Source organism: Ranitomeya imitator, chromosome 3 (assembly GCF_032444005.1).
Source record: "Ranitomeya imitator isolate aRanImi1 chromosome 3, aRanImi1.pri, whole genome shotgun sequence".
Taxonomy (NCBI): Eukaryota; Metazoa; Chordata; class Amphibia; order Anura; family Dendrobatidae; genus Ranitomeya; species Ranitomeya imitator.
Window position 1 is genome coordinate 306212106 of NC_091284.1, and position 21741 is coordinate 306233846.

Consider the following 21741-nt stretch of genomic DNA (forward strand, 5'->3'; position numbering starts at 1 on the left):
AGGTTGTGATGGTGTGATATGTTATGTGGGTATCATTTTGTGTATATTTATATTTTACAGTTTATCATGGTGTTCTCTGGTAGGATGAGTTGTTATTTGCCATCTGATATCCCTCCCCCCCCAGTACTGTACTGTTATCTCTCCACAGGGTCAGTGAATAAGGGTTCCATCACACAGTGGCATTTTGATCGCTACGACGGCACGATTCGTGACGTTCCAGCGATATAGTTACGATCTCGCAGTGTCTGACACGATCCTGCGATCAGGGACCCCGCTGAGAATCGTACGTCGTAGCAGATCGTTTGAAACTTTCTTTCGTCGTCTAGTGTCCCGCTGTGGCGGCATGATTGCATCGTGTAACAAAGGTGTGCACGATATTGTATACGATGTGCGCATAGTAACCAACGGCTTCTACATCGCACATACGTCATGAAATTATCGCTCCAGCGTCGTACATTGCAAAGTGTGACAGCAGTCTACGACGCTGGAGCGATATTGTTACGATGCTGGAGCGTCACGGATCGTGCCGTCGTAGCGATCAAAATGCCACTGTGTGACGGTACCCTTATACTGTTTGCTAATATGCTAATGAGTATTGAACTACAGTAGCTTGTTGAAACAATGAGCCCCTTCGACCCATCCCCCTAACCTGTGAATGAGTAGAGGGACTTGTAAATATCAGGGAGGTGAGAGACAGTCAGTCCTGTGTGGAATGATGGTGTGTTCAGAGCATCTCAGAGAGAAAGAAGAGTATATGGACTATGCTATCCTCCTGTCTGCTGGATTGTTGGACTTTTATCCTGTTACTGAACTGCATTCGTGTTCTGGACTATTTTATCCTTTGTGTGGTGGATCGTATATGGACCTTTCGTATTTTTGCCTAAATAATGGTCTTGGAATTGTTTACTATACTCTTGCTCTGTTGATTGTGGGGTACCGGAGAAGGACTCCTGTGACACAAGTATTAGTACAACAAACCACCATATAGTAACCATGAGCTGCCTCATATTTAAAGGGAATCTGTCACCCTCCGGGACATATATGACCTATTAATATGGGCATACAGGTAATAGAAATGTTACACTAATTCTATCTGTCTGTCTTATATTAATGGTCTTGTTGATGAGAAATGTTATATCCTGTCTTTATACTAGACACCGCACACCCCAGGGTGTGCGGTGCTGTGAGAAATCCCTTTCCCCTGTCTCCATTAATACTTACCCCCCTTCCATGTATGTCAGTTATGGCGCCAAAATCCTGTCCCTGCACCCTGCACTCCCTCCACAATATGTACCTCTTCATCCCTACTGGGAGAGCTGCATTCTGGGATCTTCTGCGCAGGCACCGTCGACTTCCGCTCCAGTGACCTCCAGTGTGCGCACTGATAAGATGCTCTCCCCATTTTCTCCATGCGTAGTCATCACCATGTATCCATGGTTTCTAGCAATGATTATGCAAGAAGGAAGTGGGGAGAGCATCTTATCGGCATGCACACCGGAGGTCACAGTGACTTGCCTGTACAGAAGATCACTGAATGCAGTGCCCTCAGAAGGGAGGATGAGGTATGGATTTTTGAGGGAGTGCAAGGCGCAGGAGCGGGATTCTGGGGCCATAACTGACCTGCTTGTGAGTGGGGTACTATTGTAATGAGGAAAAGAGGCAGGGAATTCTTACAAGCACCGCACGCCCCAGAGTATGCAAGAAATCATTAGCATAAAGACAGAATACAATATTTCTCAGCAACAAAACCATTAATATGAGGTAGATAGGTAGGACATTACCTGTATGCCCATAGAAATAGGTCATATACGCACATGGTCAAAATTGTTGATACCGCGCGTTTAAAAAGAAAAACCCACAATGGTTACATAAATAACTTGAATCTGACACAAGTAATAATAAATAAAAAATCTATGAAAATTAACAAATAAAAGTCAGACATTGCTTTTCAACCATTCTTCCACAGAATATGATGAAAAAATAAATCTCGTGAAATAGACTTGGACAGAAATGATGGTGCCCTTAACTTAATATTTTGTTGTACAACCTTTTGAGGCAATCAAACGATTCCTGTAACTGTCAATGAGACATCTGCACCTCTCAACAGGTATTTTGGCCCACTCCTCAAGAGCAAACTGCTCCAGTTGTCTCATGTTTGAAGGTTGCCTTTCCAGATGGCATGTCTCAGCTTTTTCCAAAGATGTCCAATAAGATTTAGGTCAGGGCTCATGGAAGGCCACTTCAGAATAATGTTTTCCTCTTAGCCATTCTTGGATGTTTTTAGCTGTGTGCTTTGGGTCATTATCCTGTTGCAAGATCCATTATCTGCGACTGAGACCCAGCTTTCTGACACTGGGCAGCACATTTCTCACTAGAATCCCTTGATAGTCTTGAGATTTCATTGTACCCTGCACAGATTCTAGACACCCTGTGCCAGATGCAGCAAAGCAGCCCCAGAACATAACAGAGCTTCCTCCATGTTTCACAGTAGGGACAGTGTTCTTTTCTTGATATGCTTCATTTTTCCGTCTGTGAACATAGATCTGATGTGCCTTGCCAAAAAGTTCCATTTTTGTTTCATCTGTCCATAGCATATTCTCCCAGAAGCTTTGTGGCTTGTCAACATGTAGTTTGGCAAATTCTAGTCTGGATTTTTCATGATTTTTTTTCAACGATGGTGTGTTCCTTGGTCATCTCCCATGAAGTCCACTTTGGCTCATACAACGACGGATGGTGCGATCTGACACTCATGTTCCTTGAGCTTGAAGTTCACCTTTAACCTGTTTAGATGTTTATCTTGGCTCTCTTGATACCATTCATATTAGCCATCTCTTTAATTTGTCATCAATTTTTCTCCTGCGGCCACATCCAGGGAGGTTGCCTACAGTCCCATGGATCTTAAATTTCTGAATATGTGCAACTGTACTCAAAGGAACATCAAGCTGCTTGGAGATGGTTTTATAACTATATGACTGTAACATGTTTGTTTATAATTTTTTTTCTAATCTCCTGAGACAACTCTTTCCTTTGCTTCCCCTGGTCCATGTTGAGTGTGATACACACCATGTCACCAAACAGCACAGTGAGTATCTGTAGCCCTATATACAGGCCCACTCACTGATTCCAAGATTGTAGACACCTATGATGTTAGTGGACACACCTTGATTTAACATGTCCATTTCGTCACATTATTTTCAGGGGTACCATCATTTCTGTCCAGGCCTATTTCATGAGATTTTTTTTTTTTTAATTCTGTGGAAGCATGGTTGAAAAGCAATGTCTGATTTTCATTTGTTCATTTTCATAGATCTTTTATTTATTTTTAGTTTTGACATATTCAAGTTATTTCTGTGAACATGGTGGGTTTTTCTGTCATTAAACGAGGGGTACCAACAATTTTGACCACGTGTGTATGTCCCTTGGATTGACAGATTCCCTTTGAAGTATCACTCCAGCATTTTTATTAATTTACCATTTGAGTGGTGCCTTAAAATCCAAGACCTCTACCAACTGTCTGATACTCATCTTTCTGTATTTTCGACTGTTTTCACCGCCGCTTGGCTTCAACTCCCGCAGTTTGTGACCTGTCTGCTGCTCCAGTGTTTCATGGAGCAGTGCAGAGGTCTCTTAATCAATGTAAATGTATGAGGGCTTCATTCTCGCCTCTTTCTGTCTTTCATAGACTTACATTGAGCACTTGTGACGTAGTTTCTAACTTTTGGCAAGTCAGAAGCTGCGCTCACAAGTTTGATCTGCGGGACTGGAGCTGTAGCAAAAAACGGTGAATACACCAGAGGATGAGTATATTACCGGAGCAGGGAACTTGCGCTTAAAGCACCAGAAGTGAAAAAACTGCTGGAGTGGTGCTTTAATAATTTAATAATAAGCAATTTATTATTATAAATTTAATTATGGCTTGAATAAATGTCTGCATTCATAGGCGTTATCAGGTGGTCATACAACCACATGTTTGCTATGTGCATGTGTCGACTAGAAAGGTTTGGCTTCTCTCAGTAGAAGAGAATTGAGAGAAGCCGAAAGTCAATACATGACCACCTGCTGAGATCAGCGATGCTGGAGCCATTGTTACTGTACCTGGGGGGACTTGGGACATTACTAAATGTTAAGTGGGCACTTAAGCATTACTGTTATAGGGGCACTCAGAGTATTATGACCATCAAAGTTGCAACATGGGGTATTATTACTTTTTAGAGATAAAATGTGGTGGGCACTAGCACAGGGCATTAATATTTTTAGGGGGGAATTTTACTATCTACAGAGCTTGTCAAAGAAGACATTATTACTATGTAAGGGGCACAGTGGTGGCAGTATTAGGTGGGGCGTTAAGAGGAGTACTGTGATTGTACTACACAGCAGGTGCTGTAGGACACATACGGCAGCAGTGGCTCAGTATTGGGGTATCAGCAGAATGAGTAGTATGCACAGGTTGGGGATAGATGTGGACGGTGCAGGAAGTGTGAGAAGTCAGATGTGTCTTTGCTGTAATCTCTGCAGCCGAGTCCTGGCTGGAGAAGTTGTCATGACGGTCTGGGCTAGATGGGGAAAGTGAACGACTCCACCAGAAAAAACGTCAGCTGTAAGTCACCATCTATTACTATACTGTGATCTCTTATATGGTCTGCAGGACTGGTATTTACCACTATATGGTCTCCATATAAAAAATCAGTGTTTGTTTTTGTATATAAATGTATTTTCAATCATAGTGCAGTCATCCGGTGAAGTTCCCCTTTACTCACAATTAGGGTGCAGCACGTAGCTGTAGACAGGATTACTTGGTTAGGGGCCCACTCAGATTTTTTGCCCCCCCAAGCTGAAACCCTAGCTACGCGTCTGGATGGAGCTGTCCCTTATTATATAGCTTCCTCTGTTGTTATGTACAGTGCTGTCCCATTATTGCATGGTATGATTTTTTTGTCATGCATAGCACCCATGCTCCATCAGTAGTCATATCAGTTTATATCTAACAAGACAGAATGCTTTGAAGTAGAGACATGCCAAAATAACAAAAATAATAAGAGACTCTGATACGTAAGGAACGGCGCTGTGCAAAGCAAAAGCATTATAGTTACATAGTTACATAGTTATTAAGGTTGAAGGAAGACTATAAGTCCATCTAGTTCAACCCATAGCCTAACCTAACATGCCCTAACATGTTGATCCAGAGGAAGGCAAAAAAAAACCATGTGGCAAAGAGTAAGCTCCACATTGGGGAAAAAAAATTCCTTCCCGATTCCACATACGGCAATCAGACTAGTTCCCTGGATCAATGCCCTATAAAGGAATCTAGTGTATATACCCTGTAACATTTTACTTTTATGTAGTAAGGGATGGTAATATTCATAGTGAGAGGTGATTATGCAATATATATATATACAGTATATATACTGTGTATATATATATATATATATATATATATATATATTGTGATGCAGTGACCCCTGTTACAGGTAGGGGGCGCTGCATGGTCTCTTCAGAATATACAGGGAGGCGTATTGATGCCATAAGAATGCATGGCAGTCGTGGGTATAACTGTGATGATGAGACAAAGTACGGCAGGATTGTAAATGGCCGGTATGTGTCAAAGAGGAAGTCTGTGCTCTAAGCCAGCAGTATTGTTGTTCTGGAACCTGTATTCCCACAAGTATTTGTATAGTTTATAGAGGGAGGCATACTGGGCTAGTTTGAAGAGCTGGGCGGGTCGAACTAGCCACATACACATACCTCCCACCAGTGGGGGTGGTTACAGCTTCATAATGTGACCAGGGTGTGGGTCACATGGTTGAGAGTGTTTGGACCTGAATGGTCTGTACTGTAGGTCCTGGAAGAGTTCAGGTCTGTGTTGGAAGCTCCTGTAAGTGGAGACCTCCTTGAAGCACCTATTGAGACAGTGGACCTGGACGATCTGTGTTGGAAGCTCCTGTAAATGGAGACTTCTTGGAAGCACCTAGTGAGATCATGTACCTGCAGAGCCTGGGACGGCTTCTGTGTTGTCAAAGACGGGACTGACAAGGAGACGGCGTGAGGAGCAGAGCTCCTGGAAGGTAACCCTGGACAAGGGGATTGTAATATATGGCAGATAAGTTTATCTGCTGCATGAACAGACTGGTGGTCATGATATGTTCGTGGATGTAATGAAATGGACTTTATGTTATGTGGTTTATGATGCCTAAATAAACCAAATAGACTGATTTATGTGAGAAAACCGTGCCTGACTACGTTAATCCCGTGCCAAGCGAGTGTCCCCCAACACTGGATTATATATTGCCATAATGGTGCTCCTGACTTGACCCCTAGCCTAGCTGCAGGTTGTCAGACTAATCCACTTGTTGCAAAAATAAAATTCTTTATAAAGGTGAATCTGAGCTTTGAAGGAGGTGATGGAATATCTTAAATCGTTCCCCATTATAGTGTTTATAGAAAAGTACATATCAAAACAAAACTAATTTATGTGGGATACAAAGAAAAGTTTTTTAGCCTGCTGGTGCCTTCTTTTAATCACCATGTGTGTCTCTTGCATATACCAAAGTGCAAGCACATGTATAAACACGAAGGTTTAGTGCAGGCTGATATTGTCTCATGGACTGAGCCTAATGGAATGCTAAACAATAGAGATAAAATGACGTGAATAATTACACCAGGACTATCACTCCCAGTTAGTATAGTGGCTGTTAGGAGTCGAGTTCCCGCCGCTGCACAGGGGGAATCTCGAACCACCTCCGCTGCGGTCTCCCATTCTTCTCCAGCCGCAGTGGAGTTGTCGATCCCAGCGTCTGGCTCAGGCAGATACTGTGTGCTTGGCTACTGCTGATCTTCCAGACTCAGCCATTGTAACCAGCACTGTTCTGCGGCAAGCAGATGCTCCTGGGACTAAGTCCTGCTTTTCCTCTACTGGGCATGCCCAAGGGATGACCTCCCATTGGAGGTCGGAGGTCACCTGCTCAGGTCGTGAAGCAGTTCCTATTGGACCACTAGGAAGGTCCTGAAGAGCTTCCTCTATAAAAGGTTCGCATGGCCGCTAGTATCAACTTATGTACTTATGTGTATGAGCTTAGATTCTTTTGTGGTTGCTGTCAGCATGTGCTCAGGGTCGGCTGTATAGCCACTAGAATTCCGGGATCTCCGGAGAGGAGTTTGTGTGAATGAATTCAGGGCTGCCATATAGCCATTAGAATTCCGGCACCTCCGGAGAGGAGTTTTTTGAGTGCTGTTGCTGACTGTGTGACCACTACATGCTACCTGCTCCGTTAAAGAGATGTGACCCTCTGTGAGGTTAACAGGGCACAGCATTATCTTTTGTCCTGGCGACTCTGTGAAGCAACAGAGTTCGCTCCTTTACACACCGGGTGAAAGAACCCGTGTCTGTTCAGGCGTAATACCGCCATCTAGTGCCATTTGCTAGCAGTAGGTTCCACTCCTGCACAGTGGACTCCGGGCAGCGAACGCACCAATATTATCTCCTTATTTACTCGGTGCATTCTGCCAGCTCTAACAGGATACTAGCACCAGGGTCTGGCTAGTAATGGCGGACGAACAGCGACTGCAGTGGTTCATCCAGCAGCTGGAGGGCAGGTTGGCGGCTCTTGAGCGTGCAATCTCAGCTGTGGATGTTACCGCAGTTGCTGTTCAGGCTGCTAGCGTGGCTGCAGCAAGTTTATCCACTGCCACCCCTGATCCGACCTTATCCCGCCTTCCGCTGCCTGATAAATCCTCTGGTGATTGCAAGTCATGTAGGGGATTCGTGAGCCAGTGCGCAATACACCTTGAGCTCCTGGCAGCACGCTTTCCCACAGGGCGGGCAAAGGTGGGATTCATTATATCCCTCCTGTCGGATAGGGTGTTGGAGTGGGCTACGCCATTGTGGGAGCGTGACGATCATGTGGTGCAGAGTGCTCCGTTGTTTCTGAGCACTCTGAAACAGGTCTTTTTAGGACCTCGAGTCACCCATGATACGGCGCTCCAACTGCTGGCATTGTCCCAGGGCTCATCCGTGGTCAGCCATTTTGCCGTCCACTCCGAACTTTAGCATCTGAGCTGGAGTAACCGGATAAAGCCCTCATCCCTATGTTTTGGAGGGGGCTGGCTGTCCATGTGAAGGACGCTTTGGCCACCAGGGAGATTCCCGCCACACTGTAGGAGCTAATAACTGTATCAACTTGCATCGACCTTCATTTTAACGAGCGAAGGTTGGAGCAAGCCCAGTGTAGGCAGAGGTTTCGGCTGGCTCCCACCTTTGCCAAAACTTTGGAATCTCCGGTCTGGGCACCTAAGTCACATGAGGCCATGGAGGTGTCACGAGCGGGATCTAAGTCCCGGTCAGCTCATGCACTCAAGGTCTGTCATGTTTGCCTGCATTCAGGACATCTTGCCTACAGATGTTCCCAGCGGTTGGGAAAACGTCAGCATCTAGTGGTTGTTGAAACCACTAGACACGGCAACGTTTTCCTCCAAACTGTCTTTCAAGGGGACAATTACCATAAGCTCATCCACTCTTACAGTCGAGCTTTGGATTCTGGGGCAAAGGGGAATTTTATGTCCTCTGCCTTCGCCCAATACCACGCAATACCCCTGGTGATGCTTGCCAGGTCGATGACTGTACGAGTGGTGAATGGGTCGACACTGCCCTCACAAATAACACACCAGACCATCCCATTTTCATTATCTATGTCTCCACCCCATCAGGAGATTATTTCCCTTCTTGTCATTCCCGAGGGAATAGATGAGATTCTGCTAGGGATACCCTGGTTACGTTACCACTTCCCTCATATAGAGTGGTCCTCAGGGAGAATTTTGGGATGGAGTGAATCTTGTGAAGGCCGATGTCTGAGGGAGTGCATTCAGGTTGCTACTACTAAAGTACCCGCAGATCTTTCCTCCCAAGCACTATTGGCCCTATGTGGATGTATTCTCCAAGAGGGCTGCGGAGACCCTTCCACCCCACCGCCTCTATGACTGTCCTATTGACTTCTTGCCTGGTGCAGAGCCTCCCCGGGTTTGAGTCTATCCCCTGTCTCTACCGGAGATGGAGGCAATGTCCCAATAGATCTAGGAGAATCTGGCAAGAGGATTCATTAGGAAGTCAGTGTCACCTGCAGGGGCTGGGTTCTTCTTCGTGCAGAAGCAGAACAGAGAACTACGTCCATGCATTGATTACAAGAGTCTTAACGCCATCACCTTTAAGAACAAATACCCTCTGCCTCCGATATCACAGCTATTCGATAGGTTGCGGGGAGTGAGGGTATTTTCTAAACTTGATCTGCGGGGTGCTTACAACCTGATTCGCATCCGTGAGGGGGACGAATGGAAGACGGCATTTAACACCAGGGATGGGCACTATGAATACCTGGTGATGCCCTTCGGGCTCTGTAATGCTCCTGCCGTTTTCCAAGACTTTGTGAATGATATCTTCCGGGATATGCTCTCCACCTCGGTTGTAGTCTATCTGGATGATATTCTCATCTACTCTCCAGATATAGACTCCCACCGGAGAGATGTTTGCAAAGTGTTCGACGTTCTATGGGCAAACTCCCTCTAGGCCAAGTTGGAGAAGTGTGTGTTTGAGCAGGAGTCCTTGCCTTTCCTTGGCTATATCATTTCCGCCCAGGGTTTGTCTGTGGATCCTGCCAAGCTACAGGATGTGATGGACTGGCAGGAACCCCATTCTCTCAAAGCGGTGCAGTGCTTTATGGGGTTCATTAATTACTATCTCCAGTTCATTTCCCACTTCTCAACTTTGGTAGCTCCTTTAGTTGCCCTCACCAAAAAGGGAGCAAATCCCAAATTGTGGTTGGAGGAGGTCTCCAAGGCCTTCCTCTCTATTAAGTCCCACTTTGCTAGCGCTCCCATTCTACATCGCCCCGATGTAGATAAACGTTTCGTGATGGAGGTGGATGCCTCATCTGTCGATGATGGAGCAGTCCCATTCCAAAAGGATGCTCAAGGTCAGAAGCATGATTGCTTCTTTTTCTCTAAGACCTTCACACCGGCGGAGAGCAATTATTCCATCGGGGACAGGGAGTTGCTAGCTATGAAGATGGCCTTCTCGGAGTGGAGACACCTCCTGGAGGGGGCTCGTTTTCCCTTCCAAGTCTATACCAACCACAAAAATTTTGTTTACTTGCAGACTGCCCAGCGGCTAAATTCTCGCGAGGCTAGATGGTCCTTGTTCTTTTCCCGTTTCCACTTCACTCTCCATTATCTGTCCAGGGAGAAGAATATCGATGCCAAAGCTCTCTCCCGCTCCATAGTATCATCAGTGGAGGAGGTGGAGGAGCTTCAGTTAATTGTCCCTTCAGAGAGCCTGAGGACCGTGGCTCCGGTTTCGCTAGAGTCGGTGCCCCCAGGCAAGACTTTTGTGCCATCAAATTTGTGACTGGAGGTTCTCTCTTGGGCTCACTCGTCCAGGGTCGGTGGACACTTTGGGACCAAAAGGACATCTGAGCTTCTGGCGAGGACGTACTGGTGGCCGCATATGGCCAGTGACGTTGGAGACTATATTCGTGCGTGCGTCTCCTGTGCCAAGAATAAGTCTCCTCGACAACAGCCAGCTGGGTTACTTTACCCCCTGCCGGTGGCCGACAGGCCCTGAGAGATGGTCGGGATGGACTTTGTAGTGGGCTTACCCAAGTCCCGTGGCTGCACCATTATTTGGTTAATCACCGACCATTTTTCCAAAATGGTGCACTTGGTGCCTCTTCCACGGCTACCTTCTGCACGGGTCTTGGCAGCGTTATTTATCAAACACATTTTCCACCTACACGGTATGCCGGACAAAATTGTCAGTGACCGGGGTCCCCAGCTTGCGTCTTGGTTCTGGAGAGAGCTGTGTCGTCTACTCAGCATCGAGCTGAATCTCTCTTCAGCATACCATCCCGAGACGAATGGGTTGGTAGAGAGGGCCAACCAGACTCTGGTCACATATCTGCAACATTTTTTCTGCCAGGCAAGATGACTGGGCATCCTTGCTACCGTGGGCGGAGTTTGCGCTGAACAACGCTGTAGCTGACTCCACTTGGCAGACCCCTTTCCTCAACTACTGCCAGCTTCCGCAGGTTCCTGTGCCTATGCCCGTGTCTTCCGACGACTCCAGGGTGGCATACTGGGCTGTGGAGGCACGTGACATTTGGGACCGCACACAGAATGCTATCCGGGCCTGCAAGGAGAGAATGAGGGTCTCCACAGGATGCTCTCCGCCCGTAATATCAGTCCACTAAGTTTGTACCTCGCTACTTGGGTCCTTTCAAGGTCCTGGAACAGGTTAACCTTGTGGTCTACCATGTGGCCCTTCCTCCATGCCTAGGTATCACCGACACCTTTCATGTGTCCCTCCTAAAGCCCGTTCACATGTCCCAGTTTTCTGAGTCATCTGCCGGGACATTGGGTTCATCTACGGATGATTATGAGGTTAACGCTATCTTGCGGTGTAAGGTGGTACGTGGCAAAAAATTTTATTTGGTGGATTGGAAGGGTTATGGCCCAAAGAACAGGTCCTGGGAGCTTGCTGAGCACATTCGGGCTCCGCAGCTCATTGCTGCCTTCGAACATAGCGAGGTCCAAGAAGGGGGGCCCTAGGATGGGGATAATGTTAGGTGTCAAGTTCCCGCTGCTGCACAGGGGGAATCTCGAACCACCTCCGCTGCGGTCTCCCATTCTTCTCCAGCCGCAATGGAGCCTGCTCAGCGGAGACGTCAGTCCCAGCGTCTGGCTCAGGCAGATACTGTGCACTTGGTTACTGCTGATCTTCCAGATTCAGCCATTGTAACCAGCACTGTTCTGCGGCGAGCAGATGCTTTTCCTCTGCTGGGCATGCCCAAGGGATGACCTCTCATTGGAGGTCTGGGGTCACATGCTCAGGTCCTGAAGCAGTTCCTATTGGATCACTAGGAAGGTCCTGGAGAGCTTCCTTTATAAAAGGTTTGCATGGCCGCACGGCCATGCACTGGTATCAACTTAAGTTCTTGTGTGTATGAGCTTAGCTACTTTTGTGGTCGCTGTCAGCATGTGCTCAGGGTCGGCTGTATAGCCACTAGAATTCCGGCACCTCCGGAGAGGAGTTTGTGTGAATGAATTCAGGGCTGGTGTATAGCTAGTAGAATTCCGGCACCTCCGGAGAGGAGTTGTGTGAGTGCTGTTGCTGACTGTGTAATCACTATATGCTACCTGCTCCATTAGAGAACTGTGACCCTCTGTAAGGTTAACAGGGCACAGCATTATCTTTTGTCCTGGCGAATCTGTGAAGCAACAGAGTTCGCTCCTTTACAGACTGGATGACGGAACCCGTGTCTGTTCAGGCGTAATACCGCCATATAGTGCTGCCATTTACTAGCAGCAGGTTCCACTCCTGCACAGAGGACCCCGGGCTGCGAACGCACCAATATTATCTCCATATTTACTCGGTGCGTTCCGCCAGCCCTAACAGTGGCAACAGATCTGATAGACCAGCAGTACCTAAGTAGTAGTTAAACAGCACCTTTATAAAGTGCGGTATGCAGGAGCATGCTCTAAATCATCCACTTCTGTCCCTATGTGGAACAAGGAAATATGCCTGGTATCGTATGGAGCCCTCATACTGTCACATGACTGCCCACCCACATAGTGAATTACAGGGGAATCGTGACAGTGTACACATCAGGTAGAGTGACTGCAGACTTTCCTTCTAAGACCACACATCCCCTTTAAGGGGAAAACTAAGAAAATCATACCTTTTAAGAACTGGAGACATCCAATCTCAATGATACATTTGTTTTTGAATATGTAGCAGTTTACTGCTTGCTATTAAAATATGGTATGGTATGCAAGTGACAAATATTGATGAAATAGTTGTAATGCTTTTGTGTTTGTGCCTTTAGATTTAAACACCACACAGGCACAGAGTGTTCCTGTCATCAACAGCGTTGCCGGAAGCCTAGCAGCATTACAGTCGGTGCAGTTTTCACCACAACTCCAGAGTCCACATCAACAGGCTATTATGCAACAGTCTTCTGGTCATATGATACAACAACCATTTATGGCTACCATGACTCAACTTCAGAATTCTCACAGTGAGTATTCTGCTATATTTTGCTATTTTGTATGCATTTAGGCATTCTTTGCACTATGCTTGTCAATATACTTGCTTCCTTTGAATTTAATTAAAGATATTTATGAGATTCTCTGATTTTATTGTGTAATTAAAAAAAGTAACAAAATGTATGTGTATATATATATATATATATATATATATATATATATATACTGTATACTTGAGAACAATTTAACCTACAGATGATCAACATAAATTGTAAATTGCAACTAATATCCCACTGAGGCCTGGAGTTGGAATGATGCTCAAAATAAAAGTGGAAAATTAAAGTTACAGGCTGATCCAACTTCAGTGGAAATGCCTCAAGACAAGGAAATGATGCTCAGTAGTGTGTGTAATGTCTTGCCTGTATGTCCTCCCTACAATGGCTGGGCATGCTCCTGATGAGGTGGCGGAATGGACTCCTGAGGTATCTTCTCTCAGACCTGGACTAAAGCATCCGCCAATTCTTTAACAGTCTGTGGTGCAACAAGAGACATGATGTCCCAGATGTGTTCAATAAGATTCAGGTCTGTGGAACGGGCGGGCCAGTCCATAGCTTCAATGCCTTCATCTTGCAGGAGCTGCTGACACACTCCAGCCACATGAGGTCTGGCATTGTCCAGCATTAGGAGGAACCCAGGGTCAACTGCACCAGTATATGGTCTCACAAGGGGTCTGAGGATCTCATCTCGGTTCCTAATGGCAGTCAGGCCTCTAGCGAGCACATTGAGGGCTGTGTGGCCCTCCAAAGAAATGCCACCCCACACCATTACTGACCCACTGCCAAATCAGTCATGCTGAAGGATGTTGCAGACAGCAGATCGCTCTCCATGGCATCTCCAGACTCTGTCACGTCTGTCAAACGTGCTCAGTGTGAACCTGCTTTCATCTGTGAAGAGCACAGGGCACCAGTGGCGAATTTGCCAATCCTGGTGTTCTGTGGCAAATGCCAGGCATCCTGCACGGTGTTGGGCTGTGAGCACAACCCCTATCTGTGGATGTTGGACACTCACACCATCCTCATGGAGTCGGTTTCTAACCATTTGTGCAGACACATGCACATTTGCGGCCTGCTGGAGGTCATTTTGCAGGGCTCTGGCAGTTCTCCTCCTGTTCCTCCTTGCACAAAGGCTGAGGTAGCGGTCCTGCTGCTGGGTTGTTGCCCTCCTACGGCCCCTCCACATCTCCTGGTGTACTGGCCTGTCTCCTTGTAGCGCCTCCAGCCTCTGGACACTACGCTGATGGACTCAGCAAACCTTCTTGCCACAGCTCGCATTGATCTGCCATCCTGTATGAGCTGCACTACCTGAGCCACTTGTGTGGGTTGTAGAGTCCGTCTCATGCTACCACGAGTGTGAAAGCACAACCAACATTCAAAAGTGACTAAAACATCAGCCAGAAAGCATTGGTACTGAGATGTGGTCTGTGGTCCCCACCTGCAGAACCACTCCTTTATTGAGGGTGTTCTGATAATAAATAATAAATTATGTTGCCAATAATTTCCATCTTTTGTCTATTCCATTTTCACAACAGCATGTGAAATTGATTGTCAAATAGTGTTGCTTCCTAAGTGGACAGTTTCATTTCACAGAAGTTTGAGTTACTTGGAGTTATATTCTGTTGTTTAAGTGTTCCCTTTATTTTTTGAGCAATGTAGAAATGAACATTATACACTCACCCAACCCCTGATCCTGGTGAGTCAATTGTCAGACAGGCGGGGGTGTACCAGTGTGGTGACATGATTTCACATGGGCATGCACAGGACATCAGAGTCCCGATTCAATGATGTCATCATGTTGTTCCACCCCTGCTAAAGATTTGTCCATTGCATCACCACTCTGCACACCCTTATGACTAAAGGCAAGTGGCTCTTCTGAGGATATAAGTTTATTTCCTCCCTATAATTTTGCTTTTTGTAAGGTGGCCAGGCAGTATTTTAACACTATTGACCTGCAGATTAAACCTACAGTGGGGCAAAAAAGTATTTAGTCAGTCAGCAATAGTGCAAGTTCCACCACTTAAAAAGATGAGAGGCGTCTGTAATTTACATCATAGGTAGACCTCAACTATGGGAGACAAACTGAGAAAAAAAATCCAGAAAATCACATTGTCTGTTTTTTTTATCATTTTTTTGCATATTATGGTGGAAAATAAGTATTTGGTCAGAAACAAACGATCAAGATTTCTGGCTCTCACAGACCTGTAACTTCTTCTTTAAGAGTCTCCTCTTTCCTCCACTCATTACCTGTAGTAATGGCACCTGTTTAAACTTGTTATCAGTATAAAAAGACACCTGTGCACACCCTCAAACAGTCTGACTCTAAACTCCACTATGGTTAAGACCAAAGAGCTGTCAAAGGACACCAGAAACAAAATTGTAGCCCTGCACCAGGCTGGGAAGCCTGAATCTGCAATAGCCAACCAGCTTGGAGTGAAGAAATCAACAGTGGGAGCAATAATTAGAAAATGGAAGACATACAAGACCACTAATAATCTCCCTCGATCTGGGGCTCCACGCAAAATCCCACCCCGTGGGGTCAGAATGATCACAAGAACGGTGAGCAAAAATCCCAGAACCACGCGGGGGGACCTAGTGAATGAACTGCAGAGAGCTGGGACCAATGTAACAAGGCCTACCATAAGTAACACACTACGCCACCATGGACTCAGATCCTGCAGTGCCAGACGTGTCCCACTGCTTAAGCCAGTACATGTCCGGGCCCGTCTGAAGTTTGCTAGAGAGCATTTGGATGATCCAGAGGAGTTTTGGGAGAATGTCCTATGGTCTGATAAAACCAAACTGGAACTGTTTGGTAGAAACACAACTTGTCGTGTTTGGAGGAAAAAGAATACTGAGTTGCATCCATCAAACACCATACCTACTGTAAAGCATGGTGGAGGAAACATCATGCTTTGGGGCTGTTTCTCTGCAACGTGGCCAGGACGACTGATCCGGGTACATGAAAGAATGAATGGGGCCATGTATCGTGAGATTTTGAGTGCAAACCTCCTTCCATCAGCAAAGGCATTGAAGATGAAACGTGGCTGGGTCTTTCAACATGACAATGATCCAAAGCACACCGCCAGGGCAACGAAGGAGTGGCTTCGTAAGAAGCATTTCAAGGTCCTGGAGTGGCCTAGCCAGTCTCCAGATCTCAACCCTATAGAAAACCTTTGGAGGGAGTTGAAAGTCCGTGTTGCCAAGCGAAAAGCCAAAAACATCACTGCTCTAGAGGAGATCTGCATGGAGGAATGGGCCAACATACCAACAACAGTGTGTGGCAACCTTGTGAAGACTTACAGAAAACGTTTGACCTCTGTCATTGCCAACAAAGGATATATTACAAAGTATTGAGATGAAATTTTGATTCTGACCAAATACTTATTTTCCACCATAATATGCAAATAAAATGATAAAAAAACAGTCAATGTGATTTTCTGGATTTTTTTTTCTCAGTTTGTCTCCCATAGTTGAGGTCTACCTATGATGTAAATTACAGACGCCTCTCATCTTTTTAAGTGGTGGAACTTGCACTATTGCTGACTGACTAAATACTTTTTTGCCCCACTGTATATCTGCATGTAAATAGCATTTTTGTATATGTCACGTTCCCTTTAAACATATTCCATCTGCTTTGCTCATATTACTATAAGCAGCCTGAGTGGTCTAAATGTGCTACCATGGCCTGAAGCATCTCAGGACTTGTTTCTCATCGAGCACATCTAGGATGTTATTACTCCGCAATTTCAAAGTGAGCTGCCAGCATTTGATCTTGATGATTTGTATGCCCAAGTGCATTCAGCATGGCAGACCATTTCTCAGACATTAATAACCTCATTGATAGCATGTAATTCTACGTGTAATTCTGTATAATCAATACTGAATAGATCGAAATGTTTTGAAAATTTTGTTTAAATTTTTGTCTTAATTTACATATAATTATCACGTTTATTCATCAGGTGATTTCTATAATTTTACGACTTTTCCTTTTGATGTTGCAATTTCAATGTTCATGCTTGTATATATGGTTATATTTCTGATTTGTAGATGGCTGGGAAAAGTGTAATATGCGAAGCTCCTTCCGACATCTTCTAGATGACTAGGCCTTGGTTCGTGCTTGCATTATAATGCAAGACAATTATTTGGATACGGAAGCTCTGGCACAGAGTGAAGATGCTGGAAGAGGCTGTCACGCACAGAAGGATAAAGATTTTTTTTCAGCCTCAGTATCTACTATACTAGAGTCTGAAGAGACCCCAGAGCATAATAAGGAACATTTGATGTGATGCAGATCAAATTTCCTGGCCAAATTTGAGTGAACTGTGGATTATAAATTTTTGCCAGATTCACTCATTGCTCGCTATATCAGAATAATTATTTAACTTTTCCATTGAGAAGTGAATAAATGATAAAATATAACTTTTATTATTTCCCTTCAAATTATCATAAATGATTAAATTACTAATCCTGAAACCTAGTATTTATAAGCACAAAACAGGGAAGAGAATAATTATACTCTAGACTGGGGTCCCCAAAATACAGTATTATATTATCCAGTCAATAGTCTTAGATAGTCTTATATTAGAATTATCTCAATGACGTTGACATGGGGAAAGAAAATCCTATGAGGTTAGATTATATCTATGAAAGGTGACAGTAGGATGTAGTTATTACTGCCGCCAATATTAGTTGATAGTGTATTAGATTTATAAATATCTTTATTTCCTTATAATTAGTAATTATAATTAGCAAAATAAATAAGGATTTATTATAAGGAATTATTCTCATTCGCATAAACACTACTGCTATTCAAAAGCACATTGTATCAGTCCTTTTTATAGTTCTATAATAAATCCTTATTTATTTTGCTAATTAGTTATTCATCGAATAATGGTGATCACAAAAAATGGCTGATTTACAATTTATTTCTATCTCCTCTGATATGATCTAACATATCAGAGAGGAGAGAAATGGAGACCCCAAATCCCCCCGAAACCTCAGCCCTCCTGATCTGTCCTTCAGCCCTCCGTGTCATCTTCCTGGAAAATAATGGTGGGCGCATGCGCAGTGCGCACGTCGAGATCTGTCGGCCGGTTCCCGACAACAATAGGGAATTTTTCCTATTGGTTCCTTTTTATCACAGTGATCAAAAGAAATAAATAGTCAAATCCCCCTTTGTCACCCCCTTAGTTAGATAAAAATGATAAAATAAAAAAATTGTAATTCTTTCCATTCTTTGCAGTTGGGGTTGGGGTTTGGGTTGTGTTAGGGTTGGGGTTAGGGTTGGGATTAGGGTTAGGGTTGAAGTTAAAATTGTTTTTTTTTCAAAAGTAAAAAAAAAAGACGATATGACGGCTAGTGTTGAGCGCAAGTGCTCGCTACTCAAGTTTGCATCAGGTGCTCGGGTATGCGTCCGCTCTCGATTTCATACAATTTTGCGTTCAAAAAGTCAAACGGTGCTCCTTCCCTGCTGAGCCCTGCCATGCACCCAAACAGTGGATGTCCCCCACATATGGGGTATCGGCATACTCAGGAGAAATTGCACAACACATTTTGGGGTCCATTTTTTCTTGTTACCCTTGTAAAAAAAAGTTTGGGTCTAAAGTAAATTTTTTGTGAAAAAAGTTTAATGTTCATTTTTTCCTTCCACACTGCTTCAGTTCTCGTGAAGGGATAATAAACTTCTTGAACGTGGTTTTGAGCACCTTGAGGGGTGCAGCTTTTAGAATGGTGTCTCTTTTGGGTATTTTCTGTCATATAGATGCCTCAAAGTCAGTTTAAATGGGATGTGGTGTTAGGGATCAAGTTCCCACCTCTGCACAAGGGGAATCTGAAACCACCTCCGCTTCGGTCTCCCATTCTTCTCCAGCTGCAGTGGAGCCTGCTCAGCGGAGACGTCAGTCCCAGCGTCTGGCTCAGGCAGATACTGTGCAGATGATTACTGCTGCCTTTCCAGGCTCAGCCATTGTAGCCAGTACTGGTCAGCGGTGAGCAGACGTCTCTGGGACCAAGTCCTGCTTTTCCCCTTCTGAGAGTGCCCAAGGTAGGACCTCTTATTGGAGGTCGACAGTCACATGCTCAGGTACTGCAGCACCTCTCATTGGTCCTCTAGGAAGGTCCTGAAGTTGCCCAGGTACTGTAGCAGCTCCCATTGGTCCTCTAGGAAGGTCCTGAAGTTGCTGCAGCTATTAAAGGGCAGCACGGTGGCGCAGTGGTTAGCACAGCAGCCTTGCAGCGCTGGAGTCCTGGGTTCTAATCCCACCCTGGACAACATCTGCAAAGAGTTTGTATGTTCTCTCTGTGTTTGCGTGGGTATCCTCCGGGTACTCCGGTTTCCTCCCACATTCCAAAGACATACTGATAGGGAATTTAGATTGTGAGCCCCATCGGGGACAGCGATGATAATGTGTGCAACCTGTAAAGCGCTGCGGAATATGTTAGCGCTATATAAAAATAAAGATTATTATTATATTATTATTATTATTATTAAAGGTTTGCATGTCTGCATGGCCATGTGCTAATAGTAACCTAAGTTATGAGCTCAGCGCCAGTGTTGTCATGCTTGTACAGCGCCCCAGGGTCCTGGTCGTTGCAATAATTTCATTCTCCTCTAGGGGGAGTGATGTTACGTCTGAAGACAATAAAGGAAATCACTTTACCAGGTATCACAAACCATTCAACACACTTCACACTGCAGTCCACCAGGGGGAGCTATCCTCCTATTCAGTAGGGCACTCTTCACATTTAGGTAAAACTGGTGGTCTGGATAGGAAGTTAGGCAGAAGCGAGCTGGGTTTCACCCAGGCAGCACCAGTCTGGTGAAAGCTGGCTGGGCTTCACCCAGTGAGCTGCTATCTGAGCTCCACTCAGGTAGTGGGTCCCTGACAGGAGTGGGATCCTGTCAGGGGCCTAGACAGAAGGCCACGGAGCTGCGCCTGCCCCACGTGCGGCAGCATCCTAAGAAAGAGACATTGAAGGAGAATTGGATTGTAAAGGGTGAGAAACGAAGTCATAGCAAATGGAGAGGAATCCAGAAGGAGTTCTGCCCTGCAACAGGCTGCCTCCTTCTGAGGTGCAGAATCCGGTAGCCGGAAGACCGAGGGAGTCATTGTCTCCAAGCCTGGCTCCAGGGACCGGCAGGACAGCTAATTCCATATTAGTTGCTCGACCTTTTACCCAGGACGCATGGTGGCAACTTGTGGGGGCTGGGGCGTGCTAGAGTCCCTGTAAAAGGCCTCAGGCCATCATTCATATGGGTTGTTCCTATCCATCTGGGGGACAGAGAGAAAGACCTAACATCTAGAATACCAACATCAGTTGTGAGGACCTTACCGAGAAGCTCAGCAGGAAGGGACTACAACACTCAGGCGCTAGAGGAAGGCTACTGATTTCCACCTGGATAAGGGGACTCTGGATTTGCCTTCAGACCGGCCGGACTCTGCCTGCCCTGTGATCTGGTGCTCTGGACTGTGGATGCTGAAGCCGTCAGTAAAGCTAAAGAGACTGCAACCTTGTGTCCTCGTTCTTCACTGCGCCTCACACCATCCACTATCTACACTCTGGGAAGCCCTGGGGACATACTTCACCTGTGGGAAGGTATACCATCCATCTGCCATAACATCACCCCAGCAGACCCCTAAGCAGCGTCGGTCACCCTGACCGAATACCACAGGTGGCGTCACAAACATTATCCCTTTAAAGACCTTTCCCCTTTTATTAACGGACCTCCCGAGGGCCACAGACCGGGTCAGCCACCGTGACATCCCCCTTGAGAAGAGCCCAGTACTGAGTATCCCACTGCCCTACATGGGGGCGCTCCACTTGCATATGGTCAGGGTTTGGCTGAAATAAGCCCCTAGAATACCGGCACCTCCGGTGAGGAGTTTGAGTATATGGATTCAGGGTTTGGCTGAAATAAGCCCCTAGAATACCGGCACCTCCGGTGAGGAGTTTGAGTATATGGATTCAGGGTTTGGCTGAAATAAGCCCCTAGAATACCGGCACCTCCGGTGAGGAGTTTGAGTATATGGATTCAGGGTTTGGCTGAAATAAGCCCCTAGAATACCGGCACCTCCGGTGAGGAGTTTGAGTATATGGATTCAGGGTTTGGCTGAAATAAGCCCCTAGAATACCGGCACCTCCGGTGAGGAGTTTGAGTATATGGATTCAGGGTTTGGCTGAAATAAGCCCCTAGAATACCGGCACCTCCGGTGAGGAGTTTTGTGTGTGCTATGCTGACTGCATGACCACTGTCGGCTCTATTAGGTAGCTGTTCCCCTGTGAGGTTAACAGGGCACAGCGTTCTCTTTCTCAAGCGAATCTGTGAAGTAACAGAGTTTGCTTGTACCGCCATATAGTACTGTCTTTTACTAGCAGCAGGTTCTCTCCTGCCACGGTGGACCCCGGGTTGCGAACTCACCTACTACTCAATATATATATATATATATATTTTTTATATATATATATATATATATATATATATATATATATATATATGCTCGGTGCGTTCCGCCAACCCTAACATGTGGTTCCTAAATAAATGGTTTTGTAAATTTAGTTGGAAAAATGAGAAATCACTGATCAACTTTTAACCCTTCTAACTTCCTAACAATATGAAAGGATGTTTCCAAAATTGTGCTGAAGTAAAGTAGACATGTGG

General features: G+C 45.5%; 1 protein-coding gene across 1 annotated transcript in view; it reads left to right on the top strand.

Annotated features, from left to right (window-relative positions):
• Positions 1–21741, top strand: part of HNF1B (HNF1 homeobox B) — a 216197-nt gene that overhangs the window by 187590 nt on the left and 6866 nt on the right. The window contains exon 7 of the mRNA XM_069756585.1: positions 12867–13058. Coding sequence (XP_069612686.1) covers positions 12867–13058 — 192 coding nt within the window. The remainder of the gene's footprint in view (positions 1–12866; positions 13059–21741) is intronic.